General features: G+C 31.8%; 1 protein-coding gene and 1 long non-coding RNA gene across 2 annotated transcripts; one reads left to right on the top strand and one right to left on the bottom strand.

Moving 5' to 3' along the window:
- Positions 1–10,489: 10,489 nt before the first annotated feature.
- LOC124924534 lies at positions 10,490–14,507 on the top strand. The gene is made up of 4 exons (XR_007098300.1): positions 10,490–10,625; positions 12,338–12,409; positions 12,516–12,678; positions 14,140–14,507. It is a non-coding gene; the product is annotated as an uncharacterized LOC124924534 (long non-coding RNA).
- On the bottom strand, positions 13,799–18,249 carry LOC124924461 (lysine-specific demethylase JMJ25-like). Its single transcript, XM_047464520.1, has 12 exons — positions 18,095–18,249; positions 16,843–17,586; positions 16,644–16,759; positions 16,455–16,554; positions 16,241–16,373; positions 16,106–16,169; positions 15,337–16,030; positions 14,916–15,245; positions 14,475–14,829; positions 14,309–14,394; positions 14,101–14,220; positions 13,799–14,010 (listed from the first exon to the last, which is right to left on the bottom strand). Exons 2-12 carry the CDS (start codon positions 17,554–17,556, stop codon positions 13,945–13,947), a joined length of 2,778 nt encoding a protein of 925 aa, XP_047320476.1. The 5' UTR covers positions 17,557–17,586; positions 18,095–18,249; the 3' UTR covers positions 13,799–13,944.
- Positions 18,250–18,576: the final 327 nt, after the last annotated feature.

Raw genomic sequence — 18,576 nt, 5'->3', positions numbered from 1 at the left:
TTCTTATTCGGTGGTTGTTTCACCATAGTAGTCTATGTCCAAGGGCGGATCTACCCATAAGGCTACCCAGTAGTCTAATAAGTTATTGCTTATTAATATAAATATAAATTATGTTCACATAGGAATGCTTATGTTTTGATTTAGTCTGTACACATGGGAATGCCCATGTAAGAATTGTAATAAGTTATATTAGATAACTTGTTGAATAGGGTAAAATAATTTTAGTTATAAAGTTATTTCTATTTATGTTATTATATCAATAGATTAAGGACTAATTTATAAGATGTATGAAGCTATTATATCAGATAATAAGATCGGTAGATGGTCCCGTAGGATTCATTATGTTTTTTCAATTCTTGTTCTCACATTCAAAATCATTACTCAATCACAAGTTTTTCCACTTGATTTTGAAAATTAACATGGTATCTTAGCAGGATGAAGTTTCTTCTTCTTCTAATTCTTCGTCCAGGTCTTCATCTAGTTCTTCAGATACTACGATGGATTCGGAAGAAGAAGTCACTCAACATCTACAAATGGGCAAAGATCAAGATCCAAAAGAAAATTTATTAGGCAAGATAAAGGAAGATAACAAGAAACACAATAAGAAGAAGAAATGTTATTCAAAGGAAAAACGAAAACTAAAGCGAAAGAAAAAGGAAAGAAATCGAGCCAAGAAATTGGAAGAATAATTTATTTATGTGGGAAGCAACGATCAACCAAGTATGCACTTGTGACTGTACTTTTTACAAGGTAAAACTATCTTAGTTGGAGTAGAAGTATTGAATTGCGCTTATTTCTAAGTCTAAACAAGGGTTTATCGATGACTCAATTTCTTGTCCAAATAACAATAATGATCGATACAAATGAAACAAAACAGATTCACTTGTTCGCTCATGGATTCTAAACTCACTACGTGCAAAAATTAAGGAGGATTTTGTTCATACTAAGACCACCATGGAGCTATGGGAGAAACTTAAAAAACAATATCAAGTCAAGAATGAACAAAATTCATTCCAATTACAGAAAAACATAAACTCACCAAAGTAAGGTGATTCTCTTCTTAAAAAATATTTTTCTACTATGAATAAATTGTGGGATGAGTATCGTTGTATTAACTCGTTTCCAAGATGCGACTGTAAGATCTGGGTTAACAAATGCTGCCAAGTTTCTGATATAATTGAGGAGGAGGAGGATGACATAAAAAGAAGGCTCTCTCAGTTTCTTACAGACTTAAATGAATCATATGAAAACATTCATAATCGGATTCTTGTTTCTGATCTTGCACTTGATATTAATCGGGCATATTCGGCATTATTATCCGTTCAAGGACAGAGGGTAATTAGTGATGTTAATCATGAAACAAAATAAAGATTCGACAATATCTTTTTGCAAGAAATAAGACATATAATGATTCAAGGAAAGGTAAAGGAAATGCATTCAAGAACTCACTACAATGTACTCACTATGGAATGAAGGAACACTTAAGAGATGGTTGTTTCAAATTGTTGGATTCCCTAATTGGTGGAAATGAAACAAGGGTGATCAGAAATGAAAGAAGTTCAGTAACATGGCAGCAGCACCCTTTGATCTTGAAGAAAAAAAGGAAAATCAAGAACAAAGATATCAAGTAATATTGATTGCAAAAACCATGAAAACATTGACTAATTTGATGAAGTGATTTCAGAAAATCAGTGATATTAGATCTTTAAAAGCTGGAACTTCTTCCAACAAGTAAAGTGCATGTTTGTCTTTAACATATTCTAACACAAAATTGATTGTGAAAATCACACAATTTTAAACTCAAATCAAAAACCATTTTTGAATTATTAATATAAGAGCCAGCAATCATGTTTGTTGTGATAAAACTCTTATTTCCAAATTAATAAAAATGGTTAAATCAATCTCTATTTACCAAATGGTACAAATATTTTGGTAAATTATACTAGAGTAGTTGAATTAACAAAAGAAATCATATTTTTTTGATGCTTTTTATGTTCCCGACTACAACTATAATTTGATCTTTGTTTCACAAATTTTGAAATAAAAAAGAATAAAATGTATTTGTAATAACAAATGTTGTTTGTTGCAAGACCTTAAATGTGATGAAATCTTAGCAAAGAAAATTTTACATAACAATTTATACTTATTAAAAACTGACAATATCATTGATGATAGAAATAATTATATTGATAGTTCTACTTGTAATTTAATTATTGATTCTGGAATAATTCAGGTTAGAATGGGACATCCATCTAATAAAGTAATAAAACATTTTTTCCTAAAATTGTTCTTGATTTTAAACTGTGTGATGTTTGTAATAAATCTAAGATGCATCATTTATCTTTTGACAACAGTAATACAAAAAGTAAATCTAATTTTGAATTAGTTCATGCTGATGTATGGGGTCCATACAAAAAGATTCATATATTAATTGTCCATATATGTTGACTTTGGTTGATGATTTTAATAGATATGATATTTCTTTTAAAGAGTAAAATCTTGTATGTTCAACACTTCAATATTTTTGTGGACTGGTTAAAAATCATTATAATACCACTGTTAAAACATTTAGAATAGATAATGGCTTTGAATTTGTTAACATTGAATGATGAACTTGTTTAAATCTTTAGGTATTCTTCATCAAAAGACATGTGTCTACACACCTCAACAAAATGGGATAGTTAAGATAAAACATAGACATCTTCTTGAAATTGTTAGGTCTCTTATGTTTTAGGCATGTCTTCCATTAAATTCTTGGTCTTTTGCCATTCTTATGACAACTCACCTGATTAAAAGGCTGCCCACAATAGTTCTTAAATGGAAATGTTCTTTAGAAATTTTTTAAGGTGAAAAAACAAATCTTGATAATGCTAGAACTTTTAGATGTCTATGCTACTGTTCAAATAATCAACCAAACATGTCTAAGTTTGATGTTAGAGGTATAAAATGCATTTTCTTAGGCTATCAAAATGATCATAAAGGATATAGGGTTTGTGATCTATAAAAAGATGAAATTTTTCTGTTAGGATATAGATCGGCAATGGCGGACTGGGGTCCGGCCGAATAAAACTCTCTGACAACACTCAACGGTTGGCGTTAATTCGGTTAAGAATCAACACCTGGTTTCAATACTACACAAGCTGTCACAAACCCTTGAACCGAGTTCAAGTGCGGAAGTGGTTTATTTCAGATTGAAGCAACACACACACAGGATGGATAAACATGAGGTTTGGAGAATGTCGGTTGAGGATTAATGAGACGGTTAGAATAATATAAGTCGGTTGGAAAGATATGTGTTGGTTAGAAAATAGAACCGGCAGAAAGTAAAGCACGAGACAGGTTTTTATGGATGTTCGGAGATAACACTCCTACATCACCACCCCTTCTTCTCATACCACGAGAAGGATATTCACTAAGGAATACACAAACACAATACACGATCGAGTCTTATTTATTACTCGATAATCACTCTTACAATTCTCACAGTAATTGTAATACACCTCACAAACACACACACTTAAGCTTTGAATCTTAGAGAGATAATGACTTTGATCACTTTGTAGTTTTTAGCTTGTTCTCTCTCTCTTGTCTGTATCTTTTCTTGCTTCTTCAGCTTCTCCTTTTATAGGTGAAATGTGCCAACGGTCACATTTCTTTAACGGATACCTTTAGGGTAATCCTTGAATCTGATTGGTTGAGCAGAGGATTAGCATAGCATTAAATGCGGTTTAAGCTTCCAAGGCATGGAGTAGACCGGCTTGATTTGTCTTTGCTTGATTATGGAAAGTGTTGGTTGGACAGTTGTCTGCACCTGTGAGGTTGCTCCTTTGACTTATACCAGAATGGTAACTTTTCTTCAAGCGATCTTCTACAACCTACAGCATATCATCAGACTTGTATGAATATGGCAATGTCACAGCCTGATCCTTTGATGTCATCTTCTGCATATACCCAAAGTGTTTATTTGCACCAATTTGTAAATTGTTCTCTATTTGATATCTTTGACTTCTTTCTTTAAATGATCTTCTCATTGTGTTTGTTCTTTGGATTTGGATTGAAAACTTCATTCCAACTGATCATGTTAACAGGTTGTTCAGTTCAACCGGATAGCTTTATGTATGTTTCCAGGTTGTTCAGTTCAACCGGATAGTTTCAGGTATGTTTGCAGGTTGTTCAGTTCAACTGGATAGCTTCAGGCATGTTTGCAGGTTGTTCAGTTCAACCGGATAGCTTCAGGTATGTTTGCAGGTTGTTCAGTTCAACCGGATAGCTTCAGGTATGTTTGTAGGTTGTTTAGTTCAACCGGATAGCTTCAGGTATGTTTGCAGGTTGTTCAGTTCAACCGTATAGCTTCAGGTATGTTTGCAGGTTGTTCAGTTCAACTGGATAGCTTCAGGTATGTTTGCAGGTTATTTAGTTCAACCGGATAGTTTCAGGTATGTTTGCAGGTTGTTTAGTTCAACCGGATAGCTTCAGGTTTATGATTTTGCTTCTTCTATCCGGTATGATTTCTTGGCCGGTTGGAATTCTTGACAGTTTTGTACAATAAATTTGTTTTGTTAAGTTCTTATTAACCGGTCAATGTTATCTAACAATTTCTCCCTTTTTGATTATTTTATTTAAAATATTCAAAACCATGCGTCTAGTGGTCGTTTAAAGAGTTTGTTGTTTTGAAGAATATTTTGGAAAAGACTTTGAAAATTTTTGCCAAAAATTTTGCGAAAAATTTAAGAAAAGTTTTATCTATCAATTTCTCCTTTTTTGATTATTTTATTTAAAATATTCAAAACAATGCAAGAAGTAAGAAGTAGGCCGGTTTAAGAATCTTATGTTTGTTTGGTCGGTTTAAAAATCTTATGTGTGTTTGGCCGGTTTAAAAATATTATGTTTGTTTGGCCGGTTGTTTGTTTGGCCGGTTTAAAAATCTTATGTTTGTTTGGCCGGTTTAAAAATCTTATGTTTGTTTGGCCGGTTTTAAAAAACTTATGTTTGTTTGGCCGGTTTTAAAAAGCTTATGTTTGTTTGGCCGGTTTTAAAAAGCTTATGTTTGTTTGGCTGGTTTAAAAATCTTATGTTTGTTTGACCGGTTTTAAAAAGCTTATATTTGTTTGGCCGGTTTTTGAAAAAACAGTTTGGTTTAAGGAGAACATTATTTGAAGAAGAATTTTGTATGAAAATTTTTGTAATCTAAAAATTCTAAAATATTTCTAAGAGAAGAAAACTTAGATTCGAGAAGTGGCTTTGTGAGGATGTTAGTCACTTCATGCTTGTTCCCTTCATGTGATGTGTCTGTCAGCAGCCGACTGTCCGGATGCAATGTTGTCTCTTCCAAGCTTTTGTCTTGATTTACCTATATTCATAGACAATAGAAAATCTGGTCCCCATTTTTCTTTGGGTCCGTGACTTATTAGTCCCTTAGGAATCCATACTTTGATTATTTTGATGGACTTCCTGTTGTGTGTATGTATAGTATATCTATCTGCTGATGATTTAACTTTAAAGGATGATTTTCGGTAAACATCTCTTGACTTTCGGTCAAGTTTTTATTTGCCATACAAACTGGATGTCCTTCTCTCAGGTTTCAGCCAGCTTGAAGTTGGCTTTACATAAATCATCTCATCCTTTGAAGTTATATCATTACAGCTTGTAATTTTTTCCTTGAGCTTCTCATTCTTAGATGAGATCTCACTTATTGAAGCATCAACCTCTTTGATTTGAGATGAACAACTTGAACTATTAGACTTGCTTTTTGAAATAGTTTGATTAAAAGATTTTGACAGTTTTATGTACTTAATGACCATGTCATTGAGTGCAGCAATTAAATCATCTCTGATAAAATCATCAAAGGAGAGATCAAATACCTCAGATTCTTTCTTAGCCGTGAAAGTCATGCTTGCATGCTCCGTGTTTTTTGAGTATTGAAACTGACTGCTCTGATACCAATTGTTAGGATCTAGATCGGCGATGGCGGACCGGGGTCCGACCGAATAAAACTCTCTAACAACACTCAACGGTTGGCGTTAATTCGGTTAAGAATCAACACCTGGTTTCAATACTACACAAGTTGTCACAAACCCTTGAACCGAGTTCAAGTGCGGAAGTGGTTTGTTTCAGGTTGAAGCAACACACACACAAGATGGATAGAGATGAGGTTTGGAGAATCTCGGTTGAGGATTAGTGAGGCGGTTAGAATAATATGAGTCGGTTAGAAAGATATGAGTCGGTTAGAAAATGGAACCGGCAGAAAGTAAAGCACGAGACAAGTTTTTATGGATGTTCGGAGATAACACTCCTACGTCACCCCTTCTTCTCAAACCACGAGAACGATATTCACTAAGGAATACACAAACACAATACACGATCGAGTCTTATTTACTGCTCGATAATCACTCTTACAATTCTCACAATAATTGTAATACACCTCACAAACACACACACTTAAGCTTTGAATCTTAGAGAGATAGTGGTTTTGATCACTTTGTAGTTTTTAGCTTGTTCTCTCTCTTGTCTGTGTCTTTTCTTGCTTCTTCAATTTCTCCTTTTATAGGTGAAATGTGCCAACGGTCACATTTCTTCAACGGATACCTTCAGGGTAATCCTTGAATCTGATTGGTTGAGCAGGGGATTAGCATAGCATTAAATGCGGTTTAAGCTTCCAATGCATGGAGTAGACCGGCTTGATTTGTCTTTTCTTGATTATGGCAACTGTCGGTTGGACAGTTGCCTGCACCTGGGAGGTTGCTCCTTTGACTTATACCAGAATGGTAACTTTTCTTCAGGCATATACCCAAAGTGTTTATTTGCACCAATTTGTAAACTGTTCTCTATTTGATATCTTTGACTTCTTTCTTTAAATGATCTTCTCGTTGGGTTTGTTCTTTGGATTTGGATTGAATACTTCATTCCAAGTGATCATGTTAACAGGTTGTTCAGTTCAACCGGCTAGCTTCAGGTATGTTTGTAGTTTGTTCAGTTCAACCGGATAGCTTCAAGTATATTTTGCAGGTTGTTCAGTTCAAACGGATAGCTTCAGGTATGTTTGCAGGTTGTTCAGTTCAACCGGATAGCTTCAGGTATGTTTGCAGGTTGTTCAGTTCAATCGGATAGCTTCAGGTATGTTTGCAGGTTGTTTAGTTCAACCGGATAGCTTCAGGTATGTTTGCAGGTTGTTCAGTTCAACCGGATAACTTCAGGTATGTTTGCAGGTTATTCAGTTCAACCGAATAGCTTCAGGTATATTTGTAGGTTGTTCAGTTCAACCGGATAGCTTCAGGTATGTTTGCAGGTTGTTCAGTTCAACCGGATAGCTTTAGGTTTTGGATTTTGCTTCTTCTATCCGGCATGATTTCTTGGCCGGTTGGAATTTTTGACCGTTCTTGCACAATAAATTTGTTTTGTTAAGTTCTTATTAACCGGTCAATTTTATCTAACAATTTCTCCCTTTTTGATTATTTTATTTAAAATATTCAAAACCATGCGTCCGGTGATCGTTTAAAGAGTTTGTTGTTTTGAATAATATTTTGGAAAAGACTTTGAAAAATTTTGCGAAAAATTTGAGAAAGGTTTTATCTATCATTTTCTTTAAGAGATGTTATTTTTTATAAAAAATATTTCCTTTTTTCAAAAGATACAAATCAACCTGAAATTTGAATTATATATCTTTTGTATGATAATACACAGTTTTATGAGGATGAAACTGAAAGTATGATGAATTCAAAAACAATAAAAAAAAACAAGATTATCCAATTTTTTAAAACAAAACAATGATAGAAAAAGATGAAACTTCAATATTTCATGATACAAATGAGATTGAGAATCATTTTTCTGAAATAGATTGTTCAAATTTAGGAGGTGATTTCAACACAGATAGTCTTATTGAAAATTTAGAAAATGATGAACTTAATATAGTTAGGAAAAGTGAGAGAGTTATGACATTCCAAGTTTAGGAACCTAGGTAATAGTATTCCGATTAAACAACTGATGAAGGGGATGAGCTCCACAGGGAGTCTACTAAACGCGGTTCAACTAGCGAAGATTCTCGGAACAACCAAGATGGGGTGAAGATTACATCATGCATATTTCTAAGTCTAATTTCCCTCCTAATACTTCCCCATTTATTAATCATTTATACAAAATAAATAAAAATATTTTTTATGAACATAACATGTATTGATGAGCCTAAATCTTATGCAGAAGCTAACAAACAACATGTTTGGCAAACTACAATGAATGATGGATTGAAATCTCTTGATAAAAATGGAACTTGGGTGATTGTTGATCTTCTAGAAGGGAAAAACAATTGTGTCAAAATGGGTTTATAAAACTAAACTCAATCAAGATGGTTCACTTAACAAACTAAAGGCTAGACTTGTTGCTAAGGGTTTTAGTCAAAAAGAGGGGATTGATTATCATGATGTGTTTGTACCCATTGTTAAAACAGTAATAGTTAGACTTTGCTTTTCTTAATGGACATATTAATGAAGATATGTATATGAATCCTTGAGATGGTTATAAATCATTAGAAAAGGGAAAAGTTTGTAAACTTGTTAAGAGTCTTTATGGCTTGAAACAAATTTCAAGATAGTGGAATTTTGAATGTACAAACCGATTAATTGAATTTGGTTTTAAACAATCTCAAAATGATCATTGTCTTTTTATCATGCACATTGTTAAATGAATTATTGTCTTATTGATGTATGTAGATGATATATTAATGTGTGGAAATGGTTTAAATGATATTGAGAATGTTAAGACTTTCATTGATAATAAATTTTCAATTAAAGATCTCAAAGAAACTAAATTCTTTTTTGGTCTTGAGATTATTAAGGCTGATAGAGGGTTATTTGTGAATCAAAGGAAATATATTCTTGATATATTTTAAAAGGAAGGGACTGATGTATTATAAACCAGAAAAGACTCAAATGATTAAAGGTCTTAAAACTTTAAGAAAAATGGTATGAGTTGTTGAAAGATCCTAAGAATTTTATAGACAGTTAGTTGGACATCTTATATATCTGAATTTTACTAGATCTGATTTGACATACAATGTACAACAACTCAGTCAATTCATGAATGAGTCAAACATTATTCATTGGCATGCAATCCTTGGAGTGCTTCGATACCTTAAAGGTTCACCATCATTAGGCCTTTTTTACTCTTTCAATAATAACCTGTGTTTGGAGGCCTTTTCAAATACAGATCGGGGAAATTATGCTATAAGCAGGTGGTCCCTTACATGATTATGCATCAAACTAGGGAATTTCACTCATTTCTTAGAAAACAAAAAATCAAGCGACCGATTCAAGATCAAGCGCTGAAGCAGAATACAGAAGTCTTTGTTCCACGGTATGTGAACTGCTATGGATTTCATATATTTCTAAACTATCTCCAACAAACTGTCCATTTGTCGATTAACTTGTGGTGTGATAATATATTTGCTATACACATCACTAAAAATTCAATCTTCCATGGGAGAACAAAACATTTGGAGATTGATTGGCATATTGTTCGAGATAAATTCAAAGATGGATTCCTCCTAAACATGTCTACACACAAGACCAAAGTCTTAGATTCTAATCATTGGAATGCCTATGTTTTGATTGAGTATGTACACATGGAATGACCATGTAAGAATTGTAATAAGTTATATTAGATAACTTGTTGAATAGGGTAAAACAGGTTTAGTTATAAAGTTATTTCTATTTATGTTATTATATCAATAGTTTAAGGACTATTTTCTAAGATGTATGAAGCTATTGTATCGGTTAATAAGACTAGGAGATGACCCCATAGGATCTATCACGTTTTTTCAATTCTTGTTCTCACATTCAGAAACATTACTCAATCACAAGTCTTTCCACTTGATTCTGAAAATTAACATTGCTTCACACTAATAGTTAATATTCATCTTTTATGTTCTTCGTTGGTTATGTAGTCAACATAATGACATCTCATCGTTGAATAAATTACAATACTCACGAGTTTATCAGACTTAAAAAATAATCAATCTTTCAAAATCTTGTTTTCAACTCCAAGTTATCTAAATATTTTGAGTAGGTTGTTAAGATATTATAATATAATAATATATTATTAAAATATTAAATATTGTGATAATATCTTTATTATATTAATTTATTTATATAAATAATATTAAACATAAAATATATTAAATTTAAAGTATCATTAATATTACGACCTAGTCATGCTATATTAGAGGGAGAGAGAGTGAAATTATATGAGAAATGATAAATAGAGAATTTGGGATGGGAATGATGTGACATCACTTATAATAAAAAGTTGGGAGGAAAAGAGAGAATAAAAATTTTTTCAACCAATCAAATTATATTATTACGTAATTTTCTCTCAAATTCTTTTTTCCAAATTTTCTCATCCTATTCAAATTTGACTTAGCCAATCAACAATTACCATATATTGCGCCTATCTTCTAGAGAAGTTGTTGGGCTTTAGGGACCAAGCCCATGAGGATTTCGGTGACCTAGCTCATAAACACTTTTCTATAAATAGGGGATTTTGAACCCCAAAACAATAATAATTTGCAGGAAGATGGTGTCAAAATAAACAAACTAGTTATTGCCTCGTTCGTTGTGCCTTCTCCCCCTTACAAGGTGATTTTATCATTTACGATTTCATGATTTATAAGTGATTTTTGATTTAGGTATTAACAATTTTGTCTCATATGAATAATCTCTACACCGATTCAAACCGTTATACATATTTAATTTGAACCCAAAAACAACTATTAATGTGCTGTGATCCGCATATATGAAGAAATCTTTTACAATTGTACTCCATAGTTTGATAATCTAACCAAATTCAAACCTTAATTTCTCACAAGTTTCTCCTTTCATATCTATTTATCTCTCTCATCAAACTCATATTATTTTATATACTCAAACCTAAAAATTAAAAACTACGAATCTATTATGTTAAATTCCAGATCTATTATATGGCACAACAATCAATTTTTTTTTATCGGTCATCTCCTTCTGCGATCGTTATCTCATGTGCAACATATTAATTAAACATTGTTAAGGTGAACATATAAATCAATACCAACCGTTCAATTGTTTATCAATCTAATCTAAATCGAAAATGTTCAGTTAGCCTTATAGGATTGAATATGGGGTAGGATCTTGATTGAATCCAAATGACGTAGTATAATTGAATATATAGTGTATTCAGTATGAACTAATTTGATTCAAACTCATAATATATTAATTAAGGTAGCTAAGTGATAAGAGTCGACTTAAGAGACCAAAATGTCACGATACTATCTAGAAACGTTTGGAGTTTAAGCGGGACCATGCTTCCTGACATGTGAGCTCTACATATTCTTGTACAAGCTCATTGTCAAATATCTAAATAATTGTTGAGCTCCACATATTCTTGTACAAGCTCATTGCCAGATATCGAACCAACTCAATATTTGATATGTGAAGAAGAGGGAATGACGTGACGCAATCTGATTGACTGAAAAAATAATAAAATTTCTCTCTTTTCTCACACTTTTTCCTTTTTTAAACCAATAAGGTGATATCACGTCATTTTTTCTCTCATTCTCTCCATTGTCACTCCACTTTCGAATATAGGATAGGGCCTAAAGTCTTAGTCTTATTCCAATAAGGGTTTTCCAAAAGATTGGTTATTTAAAAGGTGTTGATTTTGAGAAAATGCATATTTTCTTATAAAATGATGGTATTAATATATAATGATAAAATAAAATTTTAAAATAAAGGGTATTTTAGTATTTTAATTAATAAATTGATTGATGTGATGAACGATGGAACGAGTGAGTTGATGTTTTTTGGATTTTATTATTTAAATAACCAAAACAAACAAGTCCTTGTTGAATACTCTACTGATGTAGTAGAGTCGAAATTAAATTTATTCAAAAAATTCATCCAACCCGATTCACCATCACCCCTATTCCTACTTAAAGTTGGGCATATGGTTGACATAGCTCATTCGTATCGTGACATTTTGTGTGGGTGTGGGTTGCCTACAATATTTATGTTTATGTTTTTACCATGGCATGTTGTTTTTGTCAAAATGAACAATATTATTTTAGATAATTTTTTGAATTTCTTATTTATTTATGTTTTTCAATACTATTGTTTAATATATTATAAATTATATTTTTTGATAATTTATATATATAATATACTCATATTTAGATTAAAATAAACTTGTATCAGAACTCTATTTTTAAATTTCGAACTAATTTCAATAAAGTTTAAAATTGTACAATATTTAAATAGATTGAATGGTATTAAATTAAAAAATATATCAGTTAAATAATTGTTATTTTTTTTTGTAGTGCCCTGGGTGAAGTCTTCTGCTCCCATATGTTGCATGTTTTTCTGTTCTTTCTCAAGTAGGAGGGACATAGGTAATATTTGTGTAATATTTATACAAATATTACATATATGTTCTTCCTTGTGAGAGCAGACAATATATTTGAGCTCAATATCTTAATTGGGCTTTAACATGTCTAGGGGTCATTTTGGTGGGGAGACCCGAAGCTAGAGAGAAAGAGCGGCCTGAAAATCAAAATCGGCATTGTTGGACTTATTGAAGTTTTAGATTTTCGAATTTTGGAGCCAGAGGTTTTGGTTTGATATATTAAATCATTTTCGAGTTTCATCCCGTAGTTTACAGGTATTTGCATTTTTTTCGTTATTTTAAATTTTGAATACATGACAAAAACGTAGACGTGTTTTTAATAACATATTGATACCAAATTAAACACAAGTTTATACTTGAATTCATCATTAGATAAATATTTTATGATATAATAAATAAATAAAATATAAAATAATATTTTTTAAATGCTCATTGGACTATTTTTCATATGTAACCGATCAACCACCAAACTAAAATCTTTAAAATACGTGGTGACTCTAAAAAAGTCAAAATTAGTCTAAATTAATAATTATAATTGTATTATAGTCGCGCTTACAATTTTAGTTTCTCATTTCACTCGAAATTCGAGAGAAATGAGAGACTTATAATCGAGTTGAAAACAATTTTTGTATGGGGCTTAGAACTATGATTAACTCTAACTTAATTTTTTTTTCTTACATATATAAATTACTCATTTTTTTTTTATCAAATATTTTTTATAAAATTAGAATATTATTAAAAAATTATATATTAGTTTAATTATTATTAAGTAAACTTTAATAATAATATAAATTAAGTTTAATCATTCAATTAATTAAAATTTTAAATAATAATAATTTTTTTATCAAACAATTTTTTTAAAATAAAAATCCACTAGTAAATGAAATAAGATGGTAAGTTTTTTTTTCATGTAATGATTGAACGGCTTACTTAAAAGACTCGTGTAATTATTTTTTTTCATGTAGAACTTTTAAAAAAAAAAAAAAAAAATCAAGCTAGTCAAGTCAACTAAAATAAAAGATGATTTCCTTGATTTTCAGCAATTTAGAATTCTATTATTATATTCTCAATTTTATATAATAATTAATTAATTTTAGATACTTTTTACCAACTTAAATAGTAAAAACTAAGAACAAGATCAAAACCAACAACTACTTATAGTTTCACTTTTTAGAATATTTCTCATTAATATATTACTTTATTTCTATACCTAATATATACAGATTGTATTCTAAATTGCTGAATATCAGGAATATCCCAATCTTTCACAGCATTATATTTACAGTTAATCAGTTTGTTCTTTAATATACAACTAATTAAGTTTCTATTATTTTACTAATTAAGCAAAAACATTAAAGAGAAAAAAAATTAAGATTAAAAGAAGCCCCACTGGCTAACAAAAAACCATGTCTAAGAACTTAATAGTCAAAACAAGATTCAAAACATTATTACAGAAAAAAACTAAAGAAATCAAAATCTCTAGTAAATTTCTATAACACAACAACAGTCAACTTATTCTTCCTAGGATGTCAACTCTTCAAAATCTTTAATTGCTTTATCCATTGCATAAATAATCATTTTCTTTATCTGTAAATATTAAAAAAAAAAGTTAATTTTAGAAATATCTTTAATAAATCAGGTTGAATAAAGTTTTCATATGAAGGGGAAAAAAAGTACCTCTAATTTATCCTCTTTTGCTTTATGGTCCTTTGGCAGGTGTCTAAATTCCGCGGCCAACCGAAGACATTCACTAATATTCTCCGGAGAAACAAAGTCTACAGCGACCTTTGTGCATGACTGCAGTTAGAAGAATATGATTACGTTTTTACAATTAAAAGAATACATAATAAATTAGTGATGTAAATTAGAGGTGGAGATAACTTACTTTCAAATTCCTAACTTGATGGGCGCAACCAGCTGGAATAAATACTGCCTCTCCAAGTCTTTGTTCAAAAGTCCATGGTTCTACACCTGACAATAAAAGAAATGTTGTGTCATCGTATGTTTAATGTTTGAACGGTAAATAAATGAAATTTTCCAAACATACTAACCATATTCTTCTTTAAGTTTTTGCTTGTGATCCATGGTCAAGTAGAACGATTGATCATGAATGGAGTGAACAACGTGATCTACCGGATTAGAGAAAATGTGTCTGAATTCTCTATAGTGTTTTTTAAGATATTGCTCTAATCTCGGAACATCTTCCCTTCTAAAGATATCCCACAAAGCACCTCCTCTTTCTTTCGTGTCAACTTCCTTAGCCTTGAGTGTTACATGATTCATGTCTTGGGCTATTATACATCCCTCCTTGTAATCTTGAGCCAGATGTATCTTCTTTAATGTGTCAATGGCAGCTTGTTGCTCATCATCCACCTTCATGTCAGCATTATGTGTTAATATATTCACCTATACCAATGAAAACAAATTGATTTATATAAATAATACATTAATAAAAAAATAATTAAAAGAATAATATTAAAGTTAAATCTTACTGCATCTGACATATCGAGATGAAGCTTGGTGACAGAATCGCCTCTTCCAAGTTCCTCAACAATGCCATAAGCAATATACGTTTTTGGACCCAAATCTGGCTTTAGGATATCGGAAGGCAATTTTACAGCAATATTAAGAAATCCAGCCCTAGGATCTGCATATTCTTGGAAGGGCAAGGCACGAATGAATTCGTCACAGTGACGGGGCAGTAAATTTTCAAATTTATCGGAGGGAGGCCAATCTTTAAGCTTCAGCATTTCAGGCCAAAGGTTATCATACCTTCTACCACTTAAGTAACCATCAAAAAATTTGCGGGTATTTATCTTCACCTAAATGTAAATACCATTTACAAACTTATATTAAAAAAGAATAAACTTCGGTTTTAACAATTAAAATGACAAACAAATAGTTTATACCAACCTCGCAACCAGCTAGACAATCAATAGCCTTCACTTCAGTCATAGTTGAAGACATTTTTGGGTCCAAACTTTCACAAAGTGCACGCCACATAACCATTGGCTCCCAGCTTAACCCATTTGTCTCATTAAGAACTTTGCGAACAATTACAGGTTCACCTTTAGTCCAACGCTTCTGGAATTGTACTAGACTTTCCCTCTTTAGGGTATCAACCGAGTCCAAGCAATACAAATGGTTATCTTCATCTCCTTCTACGTCTTTCATTTGCTCGTTGGCATCTCCAATATGATGACTAAGAGCATCTGCTTCATAATTCCTTAGTATGTCACTTGCTTTAGTTATTAGATCCAAAATCCAGTATTTTGGAAGAATGTGTTTCAGTTTCAGCGCACAAGTGTCCTCACATCCACCCAACGCCTTTGGAGCACAACTAATACTCATATCATCATTTGCAGTCCATTTAGTAAATGATTCTCCTATATGTTCCTCTAAAGTCTTCAAACCAGAAATATCTTCTGGTATTGGATCTCCTCCGTGAAAGTAATCTGGACCTCTATCTTTGTATTGATCTGATATTCTTTGATCAACTCCAAATCTCACTCCTTTCCGAATCTCAAGACAACAGGTTATGCAAAGCTCATACGAACAACTGAGGCAACTTCGATGAAGGTCAACAATTGAAGTTGAACAATTATTGCTGTTTCATAAAAAAAACAATGGATTATTGAAATTCTTAATGAACTGGATCTGTATAAAAAGAAACATTACTTACCAGAAGATACGCTCATCATTTCGGCAAGAAGTCTTCTGTATATTAACAGAAGCTGGTGACACCTCTGTAAGAAAATGTGTTGGTAAGAAAAAATATCTTTTAAATTCAAGAAAATCTTTGAAAGAAAGAAATTACCTTGAATTATGGACTCTATCTCTATCTCCAAATTCTGTTCTTCATTAATTTGTTTAAGATGTGGAATGAGCAACTTGATCAAGTAATGAAGATGGTGGATCTTCTCCTCACGACTGAGATCCCTCTTTGAAGTCTGAAAGTTAGAACTATTTTAACTACTAGTAGAAAATTAATAGAACAAGTGTATATTTCAGTGAAGAAAACAGCTAAAAACCTGAATTAGACCACTTGACTGCAAACAAAAGTTGCAATTACAGTTTCCCCTGCAAACTGGACATCGCTCGGAAACATCTATTTCATTCAAATCCCGGTACCTTTTCAAAAAAATGATTCTCAGTAAATACTTGGGTAGATCTACGAATATCAAGCGAGGAAAACATAACAACTTGAATAAGGGATATACCATTTTTTGACACAATAAGTGCAATACATAATTTGCTCACAGTTTGTGCAAGGAATAACGAGTTTTCTATCAAACCTCTTGCACTGATGACACATTATATCCTTCTTTTCAGTTTTCTGCTTGAAAGAAAGAAATTTAACATTAGAAATTAGTCAAGTATGTACTATAATCAAAACAGAAAAATGTTGTCATCTCTAACCTTCTGATTCTGCTCCAATTGATTTGTTAAGATCTCAGAATCCATCTCAGTTTCCCTAGGAAGCCTCAATCGTTTATTCATTTCACTACTCTCTTTTTTCTCTTGGATAAAATACTCATCATCAACCTCTTCATCTTCCATCCATTCAGCGTCTTCATCATCAATCCATTCACCAATATAAAAAACATCCAAACCTGATTTCTTATTACCCAACAAATCGCGGCATCTTGTAGACCTTCTGTTAGCTTGTGAACTGGAAGATTGTAATTCCACGCATGCATCCATGTTTCCATCACACTTAGCGAAAACACCTCTCTTCACTGGAATCTTAGATCTGTGTTCTGATACTAAACTAAAAGTACTGTCATTGACATCTTCAGTCAATGATGTTCTGCTAGTTTCAGATTCTATTATTTTCCTTGGCCTTCCTCTCTTTCTTAAAGGCCTATGCCCTCTATGACCCGGTCCTGGACTATAATCAGAGTCCTCCATCTCATCATTTTTCTTCTTCCGACCACTCTCAGAAATCTTTCTCTTCGCACCTCTTCCTCGACCTCGAGGTCTACCTCTTCCTCTTCCTCGACCTCTTCCTCTTGGTTTACGCTCTACATCTGATGAACTAATCACATCATCAAAATACTCTACAGCTTCCATTTCCTTCACAAGGGGAAGCCCATTTTGAATAGTCTGTTTCTCCAAAGGATCTGGCGTCATGATTCAACTGTTGATTCTCACTGTAGTAATCTGAAATGGAATAGAAATAACAGGGGTTAGTTAACCAACATGTGATAAAGTTTGAAAGAATGAAATCAAATCGAAACTGTTCATTTATGCTAAACTAGGTTACAGATTTCAAACAACCTAGATTTACAATCTTAAGGAAAACTATATCATAACAACATCATCAATTAAAAGTTAGATTTTGGAAGACTGTTTATCTTCCGAAAACAAAACTGAAACAGCTTTGCATGATAAAACAAGAATGTCAAACGGTTGATGATTGATCAGCTGGAAGAAAAACTAGGGTTCAGCATTTTCAAATCAGGAGCAGTAAAAAACAAATGAAACGGAAATTTTGATCTCAGATAAAGAAAAGTAAGTCGAATGAGATTCCATTACTCAAAAGTATATACATCAAGTACTCATAGCAGATAGCAAAGGGGTCAATAACGATAAATCAAGTACAATTCAAAACTATATTCATTGTTTTAAAGCAGAGAATCAGATGACATAAGATGGATGATGGACTCACCTGGTCAATGAATCTAACATTCGTGATTTAAGCTCTGATATCGTAAATCCTAATCCGCAATTTCTTTAAACAGAGAAAGAAACTGATACCTTTCTTCTGCACTTGAATTGGATATATATATATGCGAGAATACTATGAATGTAAAATCTTGAAGATGATAACCGAGAAGAATGGTGTGATATATGTATATTATATATAGATAGATACATATATAATATATATTATAATTAAGAGATATATTTTCCAAAAACATGCTAATAATATCTTCATAACATGAGATTATTTAAATCTAACAATTTTAAATAAATTAATATTTTTTTAAAATTAATTAAATCATTTAATTTATTGATCATAGAATCGACAAGACTTAAATCGACAAGACTTCTGAGGAGGCGATACTTTTAAGATGTATTTAATATATTACCGTTGTCAATATTGTGTATCGAGATTATAAATATTTGATTTTATAAAATAACAAGATT

Source organism: Impatiens glandulifera, chromosome 1 (genome assembly GCF_907164915.1).
Source record: "Impatiens glandulifera chromosome 1, dImpGla2.1, whole genome shotgun sequence".
NCBI classification, from domain to species: Eukaryota; Viridiplantae; Streptophyta; class Magnoliopsida; order Ericales; family Balsaminaceae; genus Impatiens; species Impatiens glandulifera.
Note: the sequence above shows the minus strand (reverse complement) of the source record. Positions and strands in the feature narration are given on the sequence as shown.